At 43.0% G+C, this 23,920-nt stretch overlaps 1 protein-coding gene and 1 pseudogene across 3 annotated transcripts in view; one reads left to right on the forward strand and one right to left on the reverse strand.

Annotated features, from left to right (window-relative positions):
- ANKFY1 (ankyrin repeat and FYVE domain containing 1) overlaps positions 1-23,920 on the reverse strand; it is a 103,370-nt gene that overhangs the window by 47,420 nt on the left and 32,030 nt on the right. For all 3 annotated transcript variants that reach the window (XM_008009906.3, XM_008009907.3, XM_008009905.3), the window contains exons 4-7: positions 12,147-12,282; positions 4,357-4,480; positions 2,442-2,591; positions 949-1,114 (exon numbers count right to left, since the gene is read on the reverse strand). In XM_008009906.3, coding sequence (XP_008008097.1) covers positions 949-1,114; positions 2,442-2,591; positions 4,357-4,480; positions 12,147-12,282 — 576 coding nt within the window. The remainder of the gene's footprint in view (positions 1-948; positions 1,115-2,441; positions 2,592-4,356; positions 4,481-12,146; positions 12,283-23,920) is intronic.
- LOC103242174 (tyrosine-protein kinase RYK pseudogene) lies at positions 17,250-22,049 on the forward strand (annotated as a pseudogene).

Here is a 23,920-nt window from a genome sequence, read left to right on the forward strand (position 1 = left end):
ATGGAAAAAAACAAACAAAAAAAACCAGTATTGTTTTTCCTTTGACAAGTTCATTCATTAGGATTAAGTTTTGTTCTCGGCTGGGCGCGGTGGCTCACGCCTATAATCGTAGCACTTTGGGAGGCCGAGGCGGGCAGATTACAATATCAGGAGATCGAGACCATCCTGACTAACGTGGTGAAACCTCGTCTCTTACTAAAAAAAAAAAAAAAATTAGCTGGGCATGGTGCCGGGCGCCTGTAGTCCCAGCTACTCAGGAAGCTGAGGCAGGAGAAGAGTGTGAACCTGGGAGGCGGAGTTTTCTGTGAGCCGAGATCGCGCCACTGCACTCCAGCCTGGGCGACAGAGCGAGACTCCATCTCAAAAAAAAAAAAGAGAAAAAGATGTTTTGTTCTCAAGTCTATCATTTCTATATTCTTCCAACTACTAACAATGCATTCAAAATATAGCTACAATTTCAAATAACTTTGCTAGAACACAATGAAACTTTATCAATTTATCATAATAGAGGTCTAGCCTGTTAAAGTGAACACCCCGAATCTAAGAATATGTTTAAACATTTACGGTTTTGCTACTATCCTCATATCTGTGGTAGGATACAAAAGCAAAACCTTCCCAGCACAATTCCTAGAGCAAGTGACCCACTGAACAAGCAAACACACAAGTGCTTACAGGTAAAAGGTGCTTCTTCACACAAAGTACCACCTTTGCAGCCTTTCCTCCCGGGGCCCTGTTGGCACTGTGAACGGCCAAACCAACAAGGCGCAGGGAACAGCTCTTGAGTGCTTCCTCTGACCCAGTGGATCAAATTCTGAATCATGTACCCTGTGAGTACAGACTAGAGAAGGCTTTGAGAATTGTGGGAACAAGGTGAGAAAGTCTTCAAAAATGACTTGGATAAAAATAAAACTGCCTGGAGGGAAAAATATAAAATACACTTCTTCCTACCTCTTTGGATTCCTTTGTGTAACAAGCTCCAGCCACTCTTGTCCACCATGTCCACGTCAGCTTTGTGACTAACCAGCGTGGTGGCAATACTCTCCAGTCGTCGTGAAAGGGCTAGATCTAATGCCAGATCTCCATTATGATCCGCTTCGTTCAGCTTCCCAGGGAGCTACACGAACACGTTTGTGAATTAGCGCCCAGTGCGTAGAGAATACGACCTATTTTCATTTCTCCCACCTTGACCCTTAAATATCATTGCTTATACAAATGTCAAATTTAAGTACTTCAACACTGCTTACTCCCCAAATTCAACTTCATTCATAAACTTCTATCAGGCTTCCTCAGGGTACACGTTTTCAGGGAGTATGGTATTAATGGGGACCACACAGCAAACATAAACAATGTGGGAGATGATGTAAGGGCCACCAGGAAAATGTGGACAGAGTGCTGTGGGGCACAACTGCCAGGCAGAGGTTCCGAGAGCTTTATAGTGAACAGCTAACGCTTCCATGAAAGGCAGTGGTGTGCTTATCTCATTTTTCCCAGAAGTTTAATGTCTCCCCAGACACTGGACACCCAGGATAAAACATACTTCGTTCCCACCTGTCAAGAGCCATTACCTTTCTTTCAAGGTCATGTGATGGGCAGAATTATAGCCCCCCAAAGATGGACATGTCCGAATCCCCAAAACCTGTAAACATGTCACATTACACGGCAAAAGGCGCTTTGAGGGTATGATTAAGGACCTTGCGATGAGGAGAGTATCCCAGATTACCCAGGAGGCCCGATCTATCTAACCACACACATCCTTCAAAGTGAAAAAGGGAACCAGAAGAACAAGTCAGAGAGATGCGACATGAGAAGCACCTGACCCACCACTGTTGGCTTTTAAGACAAAAGCCGGGGGCTATGAGCTAAGGAATGTGTGGCGGGCTCTAAAAGGTAGGAATGGCCCTCAGTTGACGGTCGGCAAGAAAAATGGGGACCTCGATCCTGTAAGCGCAAGAATCTGAATTTTGCCAAAAACCCACATGAGTAGGAAATGGATTCTCCTCTTGAGTCTCTGCAAAGAAGCACAGCCTGCTGACACCTTGATTTTGGGCCAGTGATTCCTGTCCTGCACTTCCAACCTACAAAACTCTTAGGCAATACATTTGTGTTGTTTTAAGACATTAAGTTTATGGTAATTTATTATAGCAGCAAAAGTAAACTAATACAGATTTTGGCACCTGGAAGTTAAGAAGCGTTAAAAACAAAACAAAACAAAACACTACCTAAAAGCATATAAGAGATTTTTAAATTAGGCAATGGGCTAAGGCTGGAAGAATTTTGAGAAACATGTTAGAAAAAGCTCAGATAGCCTTGAACAAACTATTTAGTAGAAATCCATACATTAAAGACTGTGCCAGTGATGGCTCGGAAGAAGTGAGCAGCGGCCTGGAGAAAGACAAGTTAGATTTCCGGGAAATGAAGAATGCAAAAAGTGGCTACAGTACCTGGGAATCCATTTCAATCAGATAAAGGAAGACCACGTCTTCTCTCTCCACTTTGATAGCTTTATGTAACGGGTACTCCGTCTTGGATTTGATCATTTTGTATAACAACTGAGCACTCATGCTACTGAAATCCTCCTTTCTCAGGTCATCCTAACAATTCACAACATAGTAAAAGGCAGAACAGATACAAAGTGATAAATACAACTACCATTTAGGACGCCCTTAAAACGCGTCAGTCAGGCCCTACTTGAAGGGCCTAACCTTTCCCGACTCATTTACTTCTCCCCAAAACCCAATGAGGTAAGTACTTGATCATCCCCATTTTACAGAAGAAAAAAGAAAGGCGTAAAGAGATTAGATAACTTGCTCTAGTTCAGACAGTCCTTAAATGGCTGGGGAACCAGAAGGCTGACATTCTGAGCCTCACTCTTTTCCCTGGCCCTACTGTGCCTCCCAGTGAGGTGGCAAAGCCAAGCCACGCGTACCTCTAACAGGAATGCGCCCCGAGGGAGCCTCACGTGAGAGCAGGGGGTCCTCTTCCCACCCCCCGAAAGATGGCAGTTAGAAAATCAATTCAATCAACTCCAACTTCCACAAGCAAGTCACTCTGCTGAGTCACAGCTCGTCCCTATTATTGCAGATCTCTATATTTCTATATATTTTAACAGAAAGGTTACCAACTCGGTTTCAATTCCTTAAAATTCAGCTCTTCTAGCCACCTTTTCTGAAACTCTAATGCTTTTCCTACGATGTTGTTGAATACCAAACAATTCACAGAAACTAATTTGTAAAAGGTAGCACCAGCCCTAATTTTTTAAAACTGCACACAACGACAAAAAAATGTGAACCACTGGCCAGGTGCGGTGGCTCACACCTGTAATCCCAGCACTTTGAGAGGCCGAGGTGGGTGGATCACCTGAGGTTGGGAGTTTGAGACCAGCCTGACCAACATGGTGAAACCCCGTCTCTACTAAAAATACAAAAATTAGCCAGGCGTGGTGGCGCATGCCTGTAATCCTAGCTACTCAGGAGGCCAAGGCAGGAGAACTGCTTGAACCTCAGAGGTGGAGGTTGCGGTGAGCTGAGATTGTGCCACTGCACTCCAGCCTGGGCAACAAGAGTGAAACTCATCTCAAAAAAATAAATAAATAAAAATAAAAAACGTAAACACTGTTCTTTATGATGAAACAACCTAAGAAAGGGAAATCTAAATTTAGAGATGCTCTCTACCTGATGAGGAGAACAAGGGCAAGCTCAGAAACCGTGCTGCTGAAACTGTAGGGCCTGCTGGCCACGGAGCCATACCCTATTCCTGCAGCTCATCAGCAGCTTCCACAGATGGAGGGCGAAGGCAGGCGATGCTTTCAAGACTGTTTCTGAACCTGAGCTATCTTTCTTGCGGGGGTGGGAGACGGAGTCTCACTCTGTCACCCAGGCTGGAGTGCAGTGGCACGATCTCGGCTCATTGCAACCTCCGCCTCCCGGGTTTATACGATTCTCCTGCCACAGCCTCCTGAGTAGCTAGGACTACAGGCACACACCACTGAGCCTGGCTAATTTTTGCATTTTTACTAGAGGTGGGGTTTTACCATGTTGGCCAGGCTGGTCTCGAACTCCTGACCTCAAGTGGTCTACCCACCTCGGCCTCCCAAAGTGCTGGGATTGCAGGCGTGAGCCACCGCACCCGGCCAGACCTGAGCTATCTTTTGTCCTTCTGCTCTGAAATCACAGAACTGTCAGAATTTGAGTTGAAAAGAGTCTCACAGATCATCTAATCAAACGATTTATTCTTCAATTGTGTAACAAGAGAAAACTAGCTGCCAGAGAGGTCACTTTCCATGGAACTAGGTCCCAAGCCACGGTCTCTTGACTGCCAGCTAGAGAGCTCTGTCGACACCCTCACCCTCTCACTCACCCAATGACTTGCAATAATTTCTGCACAGTAGTTCATCAGCGTGCTGGCATTCAGCTCCTCCGCCGTCTGGTAGAAGCGAATGCAGTTCCTGACATTCACTAGAGACATGACACCCTTCTCACACCTGGAAGAGAGTATTCATGATGAGCAGTATTACTGGACAAGTATGTTCACAAACGAACAAACCAAAGCGATCATCTGTGTACTGGCTGGCTACGTCCTATTAATAACACTATGGGGTAAGGGTAAGCTAAGTAGCTATGAATAAATTACAGTTGGTCTCCCATATTTAAAAAGTACTAGAATTTCATTATATTATTTCATTGCTCAGTTCTGGTCAGAATCAAAATAACCTGCAAATAAACTTATTAAGCATAATACTCCAACTGCCTTAACAGTACACACATGACACTCGCTGATCACATAAACAGGTAACTGTCAAATCAAGCACAAAATGGATCAACCTCTGTCCTTCAAAGAAAATTTAATTGTATGGAACACTGCTTTAGTTCCCACTAGCACAACTGTATTATACAAACAGTGTGGCTTAGAAAGAGTTTCAAATACAAGGCTCTATGCCTCAATAATGAACACCTCCTTAAAAGCTCTCCCTGCCGGGCGCGGTGGCTCACACCTGTAATCCCAGCACTTTGGGAGGCCGAGGTGGGCAGATCACCTGAGGTCAGGAGTTCGAGACCAGCCTGACCAACGTAGAGAAACCCCGTCTCTACTAAAAACACAAAATTAGCTGGGCGTGGTGGTGCATGTCTATAATCCCAGTTACTCGGGAGGCTGAGGCGGGAGAATCGCTTGAACCCGGGAGGCAGAAGTTGCAGTGAGCTGAGATCGCGCCATTGCACTCCAGCCTGGGCAACAAGAGCAAAACTCTTGTCTCAAAAAAAAAAAAAAAAAAAAAAAAAAAGAAAGCTCTCCCATAGGATGTATGTGTATGGTATGTGAATTGTAACTCAATATAGCTGGATTTTAAAAACCCACCTAGGATCACCTGAGGTCAGGAGTTCAAGACCAGCCTGACCAACAAGGTGAAACCCCGTCTCTACTAAAAATACAAAAATTAGCTGGGTGTGGTGGCGGGCACCTGTAGTCCCAGCTACTTGGGAGGCTGAGACAGGAGAACTGCTTGAACCCAGGAGGCGGAGATTGCAGTGAGCCAAGATTGCGCCATTGCACTCCAGCCTGGGCGATGGAGCGAGACTCTCTAAAAAAAAAAAAAAAAAAAAAAAAAAAAAACAAAAAAAAAAACCCCACCTAAAATATCTATAATGTTTAGGAAAAAAATAGCCAAATCAGCCAGGCATGGTGGCTCACGCCTATAATCCTAGCACTTTGACAGGCCGAGGCAAGCAGATTGCCTGAGCTCAGGAGTTCCAGATCAGCCTGGGCAACATGGCGAAACTCCGTCTCTACTAAAAATACAAAAACAAATTAGCTGGGCGTGGTGACATGCACCTGTAGTCCTACATACTCGGGAGGCTGAGACACAAGAATTGCTTGAACCCGGGACGCAGAGGTTGCAGTGAGCTGAGATGGTGCCACTGCATTCAAGCCTGGGTGACAGAGCAAGACTCGTCTCAAAAAAAAAAAAAAAAAAAAAAAATTAGAAAAAATAGCCAAATCATAGTACACCCCCCACACCAAAAAAATCAGATTTCTACTATAACAACAAAACCACAGTACACCAAAATAGGGAAAAACTGGCTACAGTGGATGTCCTCATAAAGCCAAGTAATAACAAAAACAAGACTCTTTCAGAATCATTAATAAGGAACCATGGCCAGGTACAGAGGCTCACATCTATAACCCCAGCATTCTGGGAGGCCAAGGCAGAAGGATTACTTGTGGCCACGAGTTCAAGACCAGCCTGGGCAACACAGCAAGATCCTGTCTCTACCAAAACAATTCTGATATTAGCCGGGCATGGTAGCGTGTCCCTGTAGTCCCAGCTACTCAGGAGGCTGAAGTGAGAGCCCAGGAGTTCGGGGCTACAGTGAGCTGTGATCATACCACTGTATGCCTGCCTGGATGACAGACAGAGATCTTGTCTGAAAAAAAAAAAGAACATCAACGACATCATAGAAGAGAGAGCTGAAGGCAGGCAAATAGGTCTCTGGTAGCAAAAGCAGGACCACATCGTAGTCTGGAAGATGCCGCATTGGAAAGACCACACTTCCTCTATGCCGTAATTCCTGGAAGCCTTAGGGAGTCTCCCATGAAACCAGGTCTATGAGGAAAAGAAGGCCAGGGCACAGTCCTTCACCTCCCCTGCCTCCACAGCTCCCTCCAAATCAGGTTCACCTCCAAGGGCAGCCACAGAGGACTAGTATGGTTTCACAAGATTTCCTGACATTCACCATTGTTTTCCCTGCCAGCAGCCTCCACCAAAACTCTTTCTAATCACAAAGGCAGAATGTGGTGGACAGAGCAAAACAATGAGGTAAAAAAGACCTGAGTAGAGACACATTGAACTTTAGGGGCCAAATGACTTGAGCTCTCTGTGCCCCTGTCTCCTCCTCTGTTAAATAAAGATGTTACTCTACTTCAGATGTTTGAGGAATACTTGTGTGTTTGTCAAGATGGAGGAGAACTGGTTACACTCAACACAGCCAGAGGTATGTAGTAAATACGCTCGCAAGTTTCAGGTCCCTCCCCTAGCCCTTCTCGTCTCTAAAGCCTGAAATTCCTTTAGGAAGGAAAAAGCACAAAAGGAAATCACATAATTTTAACAACCCACATTAGTAGATTTCAGTACTGTTAACCATAACTAGCTAGCAGGTAATTCCCAATGGTAACAGATGAGCTTTAGGTAACAGATGTAGAAAAAGACCATGGGAATGGGTGATGGCGGAAGGAAGGTCATGAGAAAGACCTGGGCAGAATGCAGAACACACTTTTTTTTTTTTTTTTTGAGATGGAGTCGCGCTTTGTCGCCAGGCTGGAGTGCAGTGGTGCAATCTCGGCTCACTGCAACCCCCGCCTCCCGGGTTCAAGCCATTCTCCTGCCTCAGCCTCCCAAGTAGGTGGGATTACAGGCACACGTCGCCACACCCAGCTGATTTTTATATTTTTGTATTTTTGTATTTTTTTTTTTTAAGTAGAGACAGGGTTTCTCTATGTTAGCCAGGATGGTTTCAATCTCCTGACTTCATGATCCACCCGCTTCGGCCTCCCAAAGTGCTGGGATTACAGACATGAGCCACCGCGCCCCACCTCAGAACACCCTTTCTAAACCTCACAAAGGAGAGGCTAGCAGCAAGAATACAATCTTGGCGTCATTTCTCTATTTAGCAGTAAATGCAAGCACCTGCTTTACACTAAGACCTGTCAAAGTTTGGGGTTTTTTGTTGTTGTTGCTGGTGTTTTCTGAGGCAGAAGTTTGCCCTGTTGCCCAGGCTGGAGTGCAGTGGCGTGATCTTGGTTCACTGCAATCTCCGCCTCCTGGTTTCAAGCGATTCTCCTGCCTCAGCCTCCAGAGCAGCTTGGATTACAGGCGCCCGCCACCACACCTGGCTAATTTTTGTATTTTTAGTAGGGACAGGGTTTCACCGTGGCCAGGCTGGGTGCTTTGTTTTTAATTAACATTACTGACTTGGTGTAAGGAAGCATCTCTCCCAGGGCACTTTAAAAATCATGTTGCTACAATATCTAAGTAAGTTACATTAATAAGTTATAATAATAAACAAGAATGTAAGTTACATACAACAGTATTATATTGCCTTTTTTTTTGAGACGGAGTCTCACTCTGTCGCCCAGGCTGCTGTGCAGTGGCGCGATCTCGGCTCACTGCAAGCTCTGCCTCCCAGGTTCATGCTATTCTCCGGCCTCAGCCTCCCGTGTAGCTGGGACTACAGGCGCCCGCCACCACGCCCGTCTAATTTTTTGTATTTTTAATAGAGACAGGGTTTCACCGTGTTAGCCAGGATGGTCTCGATCTCCTGACCTTGTGATCCGCCCGCCTCGGCCTCCCAAAGTGCTGGGGTTACAGGCGTGAGCCGCCACGCCCCGCCAACAGCATTATATTTCTAAGCCTCAGTTTTCTGTACCATTGGTTTCTCCAAACCTGCAGCACACCACAGCAATGCCTGACAAAGTCACTCTAACCTCAGCCATGAAATCAGAGCATCCCAGGAGAAAAAAACTCTTTTCAGATAGCTTTCAGAAGCTTTTACCATTTTTACAACTAACATCAATCAGCCTTCCTAACATCCTAACACCAGGCAGCCTAATACACAGGAAGATCTCAGGGAGTAAATGACGCACATTTGTAAAGCACTTTACAAAGCACTTTTACAGACAAATGCTGAGAACCTGAAAATTCCATGCTCCTCCTTTTTAACTGTCAAATGACATTGTGCCAAGGGACTCAGATATGTTTCATGAAGGCAGATCTTTTATTAAAGCTGGCAGACATTTCACTGTCACCAATTCTAGGATCTCCAGAGTGCCATTTGCCATCTGGATAGATTATAAATAGTAACTGACATGATTTACGCAACCAAAGAACATATCATCTTATTTAGAAATTGAGATTCTTGCTTCCTATATCCTCTTTGAAAACAGCAAGACAAACTAACTTTCACCCGAAGGGAATTTTTTAATTATTATTTTTAACTTTAGAGTACAGAAAGGATACAGATATAGAAAAAAAAAAAAAAACAACTTTTTTTTTTGAGACGGAGTTGCACTCTTGTAGCCCAGGCTGGAGTGCAGTGGCGCGATCCAGGCTCACCACAACCTCTGCCTCCTGGGTTCAAGCGATTCTCCTGCCTCAGCCTCCTGAGTAGCTGGGATTACAGGTGCCCGCCACAATGCCTGGCTAATGTTTTTGTATTTTTAGTAGAGACAGGGTTTCACCATGTTGGCGACTTTTAAAGTACACAATCAAGCATATATTTAAACGTCCCACAAACTCCTGTCTAGTTTTCATATCACTCTTGAGTGGATGTGGGAAAAAGAAAAATTATCGAAAAGAAAAATGACAGAAGGAGAACAATGATTTAGTTACAAATGACGTTTTTCTTTATATCATTCTGTATTTTCCAAACATCATACACTGAACATGTATTATACTTTTGTAGGCACAAAAAAATTAACTCATTTTTTTAGTATACATTAATTCTCTCTTTAAAAAAATTAGCTGGGCACGGTGGCTCATGCCTGTAATCCCAGCACTTTGGGAGGCTGAGGTGGGCAGATCACCTGAGGTCAGGAGTTTGAGGCCAGCCTGGCCAACATGGCAAAACCTCATCTCTACTAAAAATATAAAAATTAGCCGGGTGTGGTGGCAGATGCCTGTAACCCCAGCTACTCAGGAGGCTGAGGCAGAAGAACTGCTTGAATCGTGAGGTGGAGGTTGCAGTGAGCCGAGATTGTGCCACTGCACTCCAGCCTGGGCGACAAGAGTGAAACTGCCTTAAAAAACAAACAATTAAAACAGCCTAGTGCAGTGGCTCACGCCTGTAATCCCAGCACTTTGGGAGGCCGAGGCAGAAGGATCACTTGAGGTTAGGAGTTCAACTGGCCAACACGGTGACACCTTGTCTCCGATAAAAACACAAAATTAGCTGGGTGTGGTGGCACATGCCTGTAATCCCAGCTACTTGGGAGGCTGAGGCAGGAGAATCGCTTGAACCTGGAGGCGGAAGTTGCAACGAGCCGAGAATGCACCACTGCACTCCAGCCTAGGTGACAGTGAGACTGCCTAAAAAACAAAACAAAACAAACAAAAAATTATGAGTATTTTCTTCAGTGTGCCCTCTATGGTTAAAAGAAAGAAAGAAAGAAAAAGAAGTATTTTCCTGATTAATTCTTACTATAAACACTTTCATCAAATTAGTGCCAGCATTCCAAAACCACCGAGATCCCCATATTACAAAAAGAGCAACGCCTGCTTCACGCCGAGCCGCACCTGTCACCCGTCACCCGTCACCAGTACCCTTTCATTCACTATCTCAAGCATGTAATTCCTTCCAGGGACAGCAGGGGGCACTCTGTGACCCTTTAAAAGCCAACACTTGACTCCACTCCTGGTGTCTTCCACTCCAGCTCTTAAGAAAGCCATGACAGATAATAACTCAATACTCACATCCAACAATACAAAATTAAGCATCTGGTAATGTTGACAGTTATGAAGCCTACTCAGTCAATAAACAACAAACAGTTTAATTAAAGAATCCATTACACAGATTACAATTATCTAAACTTCTCCAACCCCAGGACATTTTATCAAAGCAATTTAATTTACATAAGCAAGTTTGACAAGGTCAACAGGAGAAAGTTCAGGAAGTCTGGAAAAAACAAAAAGACATAAACCATACTCAATCTAATTAAAATCCGTCTCATTTCACTCTCACCAGGACTCCTCACCCAAACAAATTAACAAACAAATGAAAGAGTTAACTGAATGGCCTCAGTAACAAATCAGCTCCGCTCATAACCTCATGCTCTATGCACCTATAGATTGTGGACCTGCTTTTGTTTTTTAATTACAGGATTTAGATATGAAAATGCATTCAAACCCACATCAGTAATAGACAGGAGTAAGCCGTCCACTGATTTCATGCGGGGAACAGTGAGCCCTCCCGGGAAAACACCAGCCCGTGATGAAAACAGCACGCAGCTCTAGGCAGCAGTCTCTCTGGGGAAAACACAGCCACAGGTGGAGTGCCTCCTGATGACTGAAACCATCCCTTCGCTCACCCACAAGAAAAGCCATTCCTTTACGCACCCAAGGGAATACAAAAGATCACTAAATGCTGTAAAAAGACACTCCATCGGCCGGGCACGGTGACTCACGCCTGTAATCCCAGCACTTTGGGAGGCTGAGGCGGGCAGATCACGAGGCCAGGAGATCGAGACCATCCTGGTTAACACGGTGAAACCCCGTCTCTACTGAAAATACAAAAAAAAAAATTAGCTGGGCGTGGTGGCAGCGCCTGTAGTCCCAGCTACTCGGGAGGCTGAGGCAGGAGAATGGCGTGAACCCGGGAGGCGGAGCTTGCAGTGAGCCGAGACCGCGCCACTGTACTCCATGTACTCCAGCCTGGGTGACAAAGCGAGACTCTATCTCAAAAAAAAAAAAAAAAAAAAAAAAAAAAAAAAAAAAGATACTCCATCACCAGGCTGATTACCAAGAGCCACAGCTCCAATAGACAGACGCTCCCGGACATCTTGTCTGACATTATTTAGTGAACGTTTTGTTTTCTGTTGTTCTAAAATGCCAACTTGGGAGAGCAACAGAGAAAATGCAATATAAAAACACAGCATGCTACCTCCTTGACAACCTAACATGCAGTCACTTAAATGAAGTGAGATCTCTGGAACACTCGCTATGACACTTACTTAGACAATATTTTCACATATTCATTTAGGCTCTCATTGTTTCCAACAAAGAGACTATGACTAAGGATTTCATTCAACTTGATATATCAGAAAATAGGGTAAAATGTCAAGGGAAACAGAAAGGGAAGGAAAGCTGAAAGTTTGGACAATGGATTATATTATTTCATATTTAATTTTTCAGTTTATACAATTATGTAATTTCAGGTAACAGACCAGTGAAAGAAAAGAGAAGAGCCAAAGCTTTAGCAAAATTTAGCTACAAGATAACACAAAGCAAGGGAGGTAACAAATTCTCTCCCCACCATCGCCTTTAAAGGAACACCTTGTGAAGTTATTTACATTAGCAGAAGCAGCTGTTTTCCCAGAGCTCAGCATAATTAAAGCTCAGCCACCACCATCTGAGGTGCTTGAATATATCTGCTGTGACTTGCCTCTCCCTGAGAAGCTGTAGCTGAAACCGATTTGCTAGTTTCATCAATTCAGTCAGGAACACATCATCCTCTCTGAACTCCAACTCATCTGTATAGATCCAGCGAAGCATTGTCATGGTCACCTCAGGGTTAGCATCTGGTTAAAGAAAAAAAGTAGAGAGAACAACTGAAAAAGCATGGAATGACATGCTTAGACTTTCTCGAGGGATCCCTAAAATTTGAGGCTAATAAAGTAAATGACAGTACACCCAACTTAAAGGAATATTACACAGCCATTAAAAACGGTGACTTGGCTGGGTGCAGTGGCTCACGCCTACAATCCCAGCACTTTAGGAGGCCGAGGTGGGTGGATCACCTGAAGTCAAGAGTTGGAGACCAGCCTGACCAACATGAAGAAACCCCGTCTCTACTAAAAACACACAAAATATTAGCCGGGCATGGTGGTGCACACCTATGATCCCAGCTACTCAGGAGGCTGAGGCAGGAGAATTGCCTGAACCTGGGAGGCAGAGGTTGCAGTGAGCAGAGATCGAGCCACTGCACTCCAGCCTGGGTGACAGAGGGAGACTCCGTCTCTAAATAAATAAATAAATAAATAAATAAATAAATAAATAAAAATGGTGACTCAGCAGTCTGGGCAGCATCTGACTCTAAAGTTTTGCAGTGGGCAGTGAGTGGGGAAATGAACCTACGAAAGACACACGGAGTAAATTGGGGAAAATATTTGAAACATATGACAAAGATTTAATCTTTTTTTTTTCTTTTGAGACAGGGTCTCACTATGTCACCCAGGCTGGCATGCAGTGGCACAATCACGCCTCACTGAGGCCTCGAACTCCCTGGGCTCAAGTGATCCTTCCACCTCAGCCTCCTGAGTAGCTGGGACCACAGGTGCATGCTAGCATGCCAAGTTAATTTTTGGATTTTTTGTAGAGACAGGGTTTCGCCAAGTTGCTCAGGCTGGTCTTGAAATCCTGGGCTCAAACAATCCACCTGCCTCAGCCTCCTAAAGCGTTAGGATTATAGGCGTGAGCCGCTTCACCCAGCCTGAGTTAGACCTTACAAATAAAAATACAAAGATAGACACCCAGTGGAAAAATGGGCAATGGATACAAATAGGTAATTCACAAAGATAAATAAATAATGGCCAATAAACCTTATCGATAACCAAATACGAACTGAAACCAGAGTATTCTTTTTATCTCAGAGACTAGCAAAGATGTTTTAAAGAACATAACCTTTCATACAGCAACTACATATGTAGATATTATCTGAAGAAAATAACTGGACAAATACAGAAAAATGTACTAAGATGCTCAGCACAGTATTATTAATGGAAAAACTAGAACAAAAATCTTAAGAGTCCAACAATGGAGAACTAATTAAATAAATTACGATATACATACACACTGAAAAAAGGCAATTAAAACTAGATAGATATATATTCAACATAAGATATTTACTACATAGGCTTTTTGAAAAGTAAGCTAAAAATACTTGTATAAGATCTCATTGGCTGGGTGCAGTGGCTCCTGCCTGTAATCTCAATGCTTTGGGAGGCCAAGGTGGGCGCACGGCTGGAGCCCAGGAATTCAACACCAGTGCGGGCAACATGGTGAAACCCTGTCTTTACAAAAAATACAAAAATTATATCAAAATCTCAGAAATCACCACTAAAGAACTTACCCACGTAACCAAACACCACCTGTTCACCAAAAACTACAGAAGAAAAAATTAAACAAAATAAAACCAAAAAATATAAAAATTAGCTAGGCACATGCCATTAGTGGTGGCATGTGTCTGCAGTTCCAGCTGCTCAGGGGGCCGATGTGGGAAGAGAAACTGAGCCTGGGAGGATGAGGCAGTACCGAGCCGTGACTGCACCACTGCACTTCAGCATGGGTGACAGAGCAAGACCCTGTCAAAAAAAAAAAAGAGAGAGAAAAAGAAAAGAGAAAGAAAAAAAAACGGGTCTTGCTTTTTGTTAGATATACTTGTGTGTATATGCATGCATACATATATATATATATAAAATACCTACACACACTACATACATGGAGAGGCAGACACATTTTTCTGTGTCTGTCTCACAAGAGATTGGAAGGATATATACTAAAATATCAATGCAGGTGGAATTTATAACTAATTTTTCTTTTAGCTTAATTTTACTTTTAGCTTTATTTTTATTTAAGGAACACGCATTACTTGTGCCATCTTTTTAAGTTAAAATAAAGACTGTACAGCAACTTCGGGAAATGCTTGGGATGAGAATCACAGTATAAAATATCTAAACTATTATTTCAACCAGAGTTAACTCTTGATTAGTCAGAAGAAGAAGAGTGACAGTCAGAGGAATACTTAAAATCATGGTCAACACAAGTAATTCTCACGGTGTGGTCCTGGGCTAGGAGACTCAGCCTCATCTGAGAACTGATTAGAAATCTGATTCTCAGTCCTACCCCAGACCTGCTGAATGAGAAACCAGAGATGGGGCCCAGCATGTGTCCTAACAAGTCCTCCACGTGATTCTGAGGCTCACTAAGGTTTCAGAAACCGTACTCGATTCTTGATTACCTAGGAAAGGTACAACAAGGACCAGGAACGCCTTATTAACTTCATAATTAGGAAATGGCTCATTAGCTCTGATTAATCTCCTTTCCAACTAGAGTGCGGAGGAGGAGTTTGAAGGGGGCAATGTCAAGTGAGTGGACTTGAAGACCCCGACTTACCTGCAACCAGGTTAATCCACCATCATCTCCTAAAACAACCAGATATTAAAAGTAAAAAAAAGAAAAAAAAAAAGAAAAACTGAAATACACTAAAATGATAATATTGTAGGCACTATGTTAAGGTTTTTCTTTTTTCTCTCACTGAATAATGTAGTAATAGTACTTTTTTTTTTTCTTTGAGACAGTTTCGTTCTTGTCGCCCAGGCTGGAGTGCAATGGCACGACCTGGGCTCACTGCAACCTCTGCCTCCTGGGTTCAAGAGATTCTCCTGCCTCAGACTACTGACGCAGCTGGGATTACATGCGCCGGCCGCCATGCCCAGCTAATTTTTTTGTATTTTTAGTTGAGATGCAGTTTCACCATGTTAGCCAGACTGGTTTTGAACTCCTGACCTCAGGTGATCCACCTGCCTCAGCCTCCCCAAGTGCTAGGATTACAGGCATTAGCCACCATGCCTGGCCAGTAATAGCACTTTTAAAATGTTTTAAAAGAGAAAACATTTTAACATCAGACAGAAAGCTAATTAGATGTATTTAAACAATTAACTTCGGAGGCACTTTGGCTGAGCTGTCTAAGGTCTCCATCGTAGATCTTGGAAGCAGGCTGAATTTCTAAGCAGGCTTTCTAAATTGGGTTCAATACCTCAGTAATCACCTTAATGAAAAAAAAAAAAAAATGTAGGCCATGTGATTTGTCCAGAGCAACGAAAAATGCCAAAACACATCCTACTGCTCTCACAGGGCCTGATCTTGAAGATGGCTCGTTTCTAACTGCTGAGAGAATCCCCAGTACCACCACCCTCAAACACCTTCCCTGCAGTAGCAGTTTCTTCAATACTATTTGAAAATTTGGGCCGGGCGCGGTGGCTCAAGCCTGTAATCCCAGCACTTTGGGAGGCCGAGACGGGCGGATCACGAGGTCAGGAGATCGAGACCATCCTGGCTAACACGGTGAAACCCCGTCTCTACTAAAAAATACAAAAAAAAAAACTAGCCGGGCGAGGTGGTGGGCGCCTGTAGTCCCAGCTACTTGGGAGGCTGAGGCAGGAGAATGGCGTAAACCCGGGAGGCGGAGCTTGCAGTGAGCTGAGATCGGGCCACTGCACTCCAGCCTGGGAGACAGAGCGAGACTCCGTCTCAGAAAAAAAAAAAAAAAAAAAAAAAAGAAAATTTGCCTGGTTAAACTTGACCTGTACAAGTAATAAACCAAAACCTAGATTATTTTAAAAAAATGTTTTTAACTACTTTCAGTAGGGATTTCCTGGGAGGGCTTGATATTTCACACAAAATGAGGTTCAAGTGATTTACGAGCTTTCCCACTCCTGCCGTGACTCTTCCCCTCATCTACAACATATATTGAGGATAAATTCACTCTGTGACTCAGATGAAGCAGCCAGTGGTATAAGGGTAGGCAGAGAACAATGAACAGGAAGGACGGTGTGTGCTGCAACTGTGCACTTTTGGGTAAATCATCCAGCCTGTCTGCTTCCAATCTACTCAGGCAAGTGGCTGTAAAAGTCAGATGACTGCATAAAACAGGAGCTCTCTCTAAAAGGAGTAGACTCAGAAGAGAAAGCAGTTGGCCCCAAGTCCTGTGTGATGGAGGTAATCATCCCCTCAGAAGGCCTGGCACACAAGCCAGAAAAATCTCTGACTTAAAGGATGAAAGGTAAAATAACACTCAGACTTCTGACTTTGTTTCACTGCAGTCCAGGATGCATGTAAATATACTTTGGAGACCTTAGGATTTCCCTGTGGCCTAGTTTTTTGTATTGGTTTGAATTTTAAATAAATGTTTTGCAAGACATCTGAAATGGATGGGAATAAACCGATCTGTATGCAATTAACCTTTAAATGAAACATACCAAGTAAACTGACTTTGCTTTTTACTTTATTTGTTTAGGGACAGAGCCACTGTTGCCCAGGCTGGAGTACAATGGTGCAACCATAGCTCACTACAGCCTCGATCTCCCAGGCTCAATCGATTCTCCCACCTGAGCCTGCCGAGTAAATGGGACTATAGACACATACCACTGTGCCTGGCAAATTTTTGATTTTTAGTAGAGACAGAGTTTCGTCATGTTGCCCAGGCTGGTCTTGAACTCTTGGCCTTAAGCAATCCTCCTTCCTTGGCCTCCCAAAGTGCTGGGATTACAGGCATAAGCCACGGCACCTGGCTGACTTTGTTTTTTCAATCCTCTATTTTTAATCTGTGAAAAGCTGAGAAAGGTGTTTTGAATCTCCTATTACGACTCTGGTTTAATTAAATTCTCTGAGTTTCCAACTGTTTTTTTCTTTTCTTTTTATTTGGGTCAGAGTCTCACTCTGTTACCCAGGCTGGAGTGCAGTGGCGCATTCTCCGCTCACTGCAACCTCTACGTCCCAATTCAAGCGATTCTCCTCCCTCAGACTCCCAAGTAGCTGAGACTACAGGAGTGTGTCACCACACCCAGCTAATTTTTGTATGTTTGTAGAGATGAGGTTTTGCCATGTTAGCCAGGCTGGTCTCAAACTCCTCACCTTAGGTGATCGGCCCACTGTGGCCTCCCAAAGTGCTGGGATTACAGGTGTGAGCCACCATGCCCAGCCCTATTTTTTTTCTTAATCTACTTCACATAAAAGTTTTTGCTTCCCCTACTCCGGACGATGCCACCGAGGCGGCGGCGGCGCGCTCTGGAGGTCTGAAGCCGCTACTGGCTGCCACGGGCCAGTGGCTTGATGAGTTGGGCAGCCGCCCCCGGCTCGGGGCTATGAGCGGCTCGGGGCCAGGGGTGGGCGGCGGGGCGGCACGGCCGCCTGGGCGGGCTGGGGCCGCCTCCCTCCCGGAGGCCCCACCGTCCCTGGAGCTGCAGTTGACGGCCGCGGGGCCCAGCGTGAGCCTCGACCTGAGTGAGGACGAGGTGCGCCGGCTGATCGGTCTTGATGCAGAACTTTATTATGTGAGAAATGACCTTGTTAGTCACTACGCTCTATCTTTTAATCTGTTAGTACCCAGTGAGACAAATGTCCTGCACTTCACCTGGCATGCGAAGTCCAAGGCTTAATACAAGCTGGGATTCCAAGCGGACAATGTGTTGGCAATGGACATGCCCCAGGTCAATATTTCCGTTCCCGGGGAAGTTCCACGCATTTTATCAGTGTTTTGGGTAGGGCTTTCCTGTATACTGGCGAAGTAGATTCTGAAGTTATGATACTAATGCAACTCAACTTGACTAAATTCTTCAAAGAATTTTACCATCTTAAATTTTAAACCAAGGAAAATGTGCACTAAAAATGGTCCTGTACATGCAATTACAACCACTTCTACACGTGTGTTTTATATTACAGTACGGGTTTGTTGTGCAGTAATATTTCTCGTAGCAATATTAGCTGTTTTGCACCTTCATAGTATGAAAAGGGTTGAACTGGATGACAGCATTAATGCCAGCAGTAGTTCCCAAGGGCTGTCTCAGCCATCCACCCAGACGACCCAGTATCTGAGGGCTGACACACCCAACAGTGCGACTCCTATCACCAGCTCCTCAGGTTATCCTACCTTGCGGACAGAGAAGAACGACTTGAGAAGTGTCACTCTTTTGGAGGCCAAAGCCAAGGTGAAGGATACAGCAATATCCAGGGAGAGGATAGCTCTAAAAGATGTACTCCAAGAAGGTACTTTTGGGCATATTTTCCATGAGATTTTAATAGATGGAAAAGATCCAAATAAAGAAAAACAAGCATTTCTCACAACAGTTAAAGATCAAGCTTCTGAAATTCAGGTAACAATCATGCTCACTGAAAGTGATAAGCTGCGAGGTCTTCAACACAGGAATCTTCTTCCTATTACTCATGTGTATATAGGAGAAGGAGAAAAGCCCATGGTGATATTGCCTTACATGAATTGGGGGAATCTTAACTTGTTTTTACAGCAGTGCAAGTTAGTAGAGGCCAATAAGCCACAGGCAATTTCTCAACAAGATCTGGTACCCATGGCTATTCAGACTGCCTGTGGAATGAGCTACCTGGCCAGAAGGGAAGTCATCCACAAAGACCGGGCTGCTAGGAACTGTGTCACTGATGACACACTTCAAGTTAAGATCACAGACAATGCCCTCTCCAGAGACTGGTTCTCCATGGACTATCACTGTTTGGGGGACAATGAAAACAGGCCAGTTCGTTGGATGGCTCTTGAAAGTCTGGTTAATAATGAGTTGTCTAGCACTAGTGATGTGTGGGCCTTTGGAGTGATGCTGTGGGAACTCACGACTCTGGGCCAGATGGCCTACGTGGACACTGACCCCTTCGAGATGGCCGCATACCTGAAAGATGGTTACCGAATAACCCAGCCAATCAACTGTCCTGATGAACCATTTGCTGTGATGGCCTGTTGCTGGGCCTTAGATCCGGGGGAGAGGCCCAAGTTTCAGCAGCTGGTACAGTGTCTCAGAGAGTTTCATGCAGCCCGGGGGGCCTACGTCTGACTCCTCTCTCGCACCCACAGCATCAGGAGGAAGCTGCCTGTCGGAGCTCACTTGAGGCCTGTCATGGCTGCTTCGTGTCTAACACAATGACAACAGAAGTACATTTGTCTTCCAGAACACTGTGCCTTAGGAATGCTGTAGAATCTGAACTTTTTAAAACAGACTTAATAATGTGGCATATTTTCTAGATATCACTTTTATTAGGTTGAAGTGAAAGGGTTTTTGTGAATTTTTTGGCCAAAATTTTTTAAAACATAGTTACCTTGGACTAGGGGTACACTGTTACAAAATAAACAGTTTTTAAAATTGTTCAGACACAGATATTTGGAATTAGCTATCTTAGTGCCAACTGCTTATTTTTTTTTTTTTTACTTTATCAAGGTGATGTAAGTGACTCACCTTTAAAGTTTTTTTAAAGTTATTTTTTATCACTACTCTTGAAATGGCTTGTCTTCAAGATGCAATACTTTTCTTAGGAAAGGAAAAACAGCATAAAAAAGATACCTGGTTTGCCTTATACAAGAAAAGGCAATATGAGAGGAAGAAAACTTAAAGAAAAGCTAGAGGAAAAAAAAATTTTTTAAATACTTACTAGAAACAAACTGCCCATGCATGGAAAACTGTTTACTTTTTTAGTGAAAAGGAATTCTGCTTTTGTATTTTTGGGAAAGCAGGAACTGAGTTCATTGCATCTTTAATTTGGCAGAAACTAGCTTTTCTGTGAACCAGAAGTGGTACGGGGTGGATCTGTAGTAAACGAAGGTGATTTTATTTATTTTTACTGTCTGGAAAAGGAGATAATACAATTCCAGAAAGTGGACTCGTATTTCTAAGGTTAAGATTCCCTTTTATTGCACCTATAACAGTGCTATGCACAGAGTGGGTGCTGGAGTTGTCATTTTTTTTTTTTTTTAAAGTAAACTGGTAAATTTTGTACTTATCTTCAAGGCTGGCTTAAGTATAAAATTGTTTTTTAAAACACTTGAAAAATTAAAGGATTTGTTTTATATTTTTAAAAAAGGTTTTGCTTCAGAAAATTAAAAAATCTTGGTAGACTGTATCATTTGTATCAATCAATAGCATCTTTAGTCAGTTTAAGGATGTATCCTTAAATATAACCTCCTGGAAATAAAATTAAACCTCAAACCATATTTCTAAATAATCTCTGGGTCAAAATGAAATAAAAGGACAGAGGTTCTAGTTCTGTTATGGCAGTGGAACAACCCATCCCATTTTAACTGATTATAGCTAAAAACTCTGGACAGAGTACGACGACGACCTAAAGATTTGGAAAAGTCAACAAAAGCAGGTGAACTGAGAAGGAGGCGAAACTTGAAGCAGCAACTGCACTGGATGAGTTTCCCTGTTTTGTTCCTCTCCTACGGCTTTGGGGTGTGTGCGTCGGGGGGTGTGTGTGTGTATCTATATATATTTTGAGCCAGGGTCTCACTCTGTCCTGTCACCCAAGCTGGAGTGCGGTGGCATGATCTCAGTTCACTGCAGCCTCTGCCTTGCAGGCTCAAGTGATCCTCCGCCTCAGCCTTCTAAGTAACTGGAACCACGGGTGCGTGCCACCACACCTGGCTAATTTTTTTGCGTTTTTGGAAGAGATGGGGTTTTGCCATGTTGCCCAGGCTGGTCTCAAACTCCTAGGCTCAAGGGATCCGCTTGCCTCAGCCTCCCAAAGTGTGGGATTACAGCCGTGAGCCACTGCACTTGGCAAAAATTATTTTAAAATGATAAAAGCAATAATTCATTAGGAAGTCATAATTATAAATATAAATGTGACTTATATTAATATACTTAATATACTTAAATATAAACATAATAGAGGCTAAAAAATACATGCAGAAAAACGGACACAAATTAAAAGGAGAACTAGACAATTCTAAAATTATAGCAGATGTTAACGCTCTCCTTTAAGGAACTGATAGAACTAGGCTATGCATAGTGGATACTGCCTGTGAATCCAGAGCTTTGGGAGGCCGAGGTGGGAAGATGATTTGAGGCTAAGAGTTCGAGACCAGCCAGGGCAACACAGTGAGACCCTGTCTCTACAAAAAAAATTTTTTTTACGTTAGCCGAGTGTGGTGGCATGCACTTATAGTCCCAGCTACTATAAAATTCATAGGACGCAGCTAGAGAAGTGCTTAGAAGGAAATTCAAAGCTTTAAGTACTTGTATTAGAAAAGAAGATCTAAAATAAATTATCTCAGGTTCCACAACTTTGAGAAACTAGGGAGAAAAAAGAATGGGAGAGTAAAGTAATCCAAAGAAAGAAAAAAAGGATAGAAATCAATAAAATATAGCTGGGCGCGGTGGTGCATGCCTGCAATCCCAGCTACTCAGGAGGCTGAGGCTAGAGAGTTGCTTGAACCCAGAAGGCAGAGGTTGCAGTGAGCTGATATCGCGCCACTGCACTCCAGCTTGGGCGACACAGCGAGACTCCGTCTCAAAAAAAAAAGAAATCAATAAAATAGAAAACAACCAATAGAGAAAATTAACAAAGCCAAAAGCTCATTCTTTGAGAAGATAATAAAAATGCCAAACTTCTAATTAGACTGATCATGAAAAAAAGAGTGAGAACATAAATCACCAATACCCACGAATGAAAAAGGAGTTACTGCTACAGACATTAAAAGGAGAAAACTGCAAATTCATACTAACAAATTCAACAACTTAAATGCAATAGACATATTTTTGAAAAACAAAACTTCCCAAACCTGACTCAGAAGAAACAAATCTGAATAGTCCTATATCTATATAGATTATATATTTTAAAAATTTGTGTTCAAAAAGCTTCCCAGAAAGCAAATTCTGGACTTAGATTACTTCAATGGTGAATTCTATCAAATATTCAAGAAATAAACAATAACATCAATCTTAGAAAACATTTTCAGAAAACAATGAAGGATCATATAAGGCCTTTATAACCCTAATAGTAAAATCTGATAGACATTAAAAAAAAATTACATACCAATATCCCTCATGATTACTGTTACGAATTTTTAAACAAACTATTGGCAAATAGGATTCAACAACATACATAAAAAAGGGTAACATATAATGACCAAATAGGCTTTACCCCAGGAATGCAATCTTAGTTTAACATTTGTAATTCATCAAAAATTATATAATCATTTCTACAGATGTCAAAGAAAGTGGCAAAACTCAAAAACCAATTCAGGTAACTTATCTAGAAAACCAGGAATACTCAAATTGATAAAGCGTATCCAAGAAAAACCTACAACTGATCTATACAAAATGATAGAAGGTCTCATTGTATCTCCCTGAGATCAAGAACAAAGTTAAGGATGCTTGCTTTCAGACAAATGACTTGTATCTAAATTATATACAGAACTGTTTGTTAATACTCAATACTCAAAACTCAATACAATGCCACATTTTGAAAAGGCCAAAGATGTGAATACTTTATAAGAAAATATACAAATTGTCAATAACACGCAAACAAGGCTCAGCATTATCCGTTATCAGGGGAATGCAAAATAAAACCGCCATGCACTCTGTATCCATTAGAATGGCTAAAACTGTAAACAAAACCCAAAACAACCTGCCCACATCAAGCATTAGTCAGGATGGGAAGCACCCGGAGCGCTCATGTCCACGGCTGACGGGAATGTCAAATGGTACATCCATTGTGGAAAACAGTTTGGTAGTTTCTTAACATTAAATAGTCCCTCCTAGATATTTACTCAAGAGATATAAAAACATGTCTACAGAAAAGCCTTACACAACTGAACACAGGTAATTTTTTCTTTTTTTTTTTTTTGAGACGGAGTCTCACTCTGTCGCCCAGGCTGGAGTGCAGTGGTGCGATCTCGGTTCACACCATTCTCCTGCCTCAGCCTCCCAAGTAGCTGGGACTACAGGCACCCGCCACTACACCCGGCTAATTTTTTGTATTTTTTAGTAGAGACAGGGTTTCACCTTGTTAGCCAGGATGGTCTCGATCGCCTGACCTCGTGATCCGCCCGCCTCAGCCTCCCAAAATGCTGGGATTACAGGCGTGAGCCACTGCGCCTGGCTGAACACAGGTAATTTTCTTTCTAATAAAACCCAGAAAGAACACAAATGTCCATCAACAGGTAAATGAAAAAGAAAAAAAAAAAAAGTGTGGTATTTTCATACAATGGAACACTATTCAACAATAACAAGGAATGAATAATTAAAACACAAAGCAACATACTAAGGCGTGGGGTGAATCTCAAAATCTATATGCTAAAAGAAGTGAAAGAAGTCAGACAAAAGGGACTCTAAGCTCTATGATTCCATTTCTATAAAAGCCTAGAAACTGCAAACTAATCTATAATAACCGAAAGCAGATCAACACTTAGCTGCAGAAGTGGATGGCAAAAGGGAAGAATTGCAAGGAGACATGAGGAAAGCTGTAAGGATGGAAATGTTTTTTGTTAGTTTTTTTTTTTTCTTGAGACAGAGTCTCGCTCTGTCATCCAGATGGGAGTGCAATGGCATGATCTCGGCTCACTGCAACCTCTGCCTCCCAGGTTCAAGCAATCTCCTGCCTCAGTCTCCCAAGTGGCTGAGATTACAGGCATGTGCCACC

This window comes from Chlorocebus sabaeus, chromosome 16, assembly GCF_047675955.1.
Source record: "Chlorocebus sabaeus isolate Y175 chromosome 16, mChlSab1.0.hap1, whole genome shotgun sequence".
NCBI lineage: Eukaryota > Metazoa > Chordata > Mammalia > Primates > Cercopithecidae > Chlorocebus > Chlorocebus sabaeus.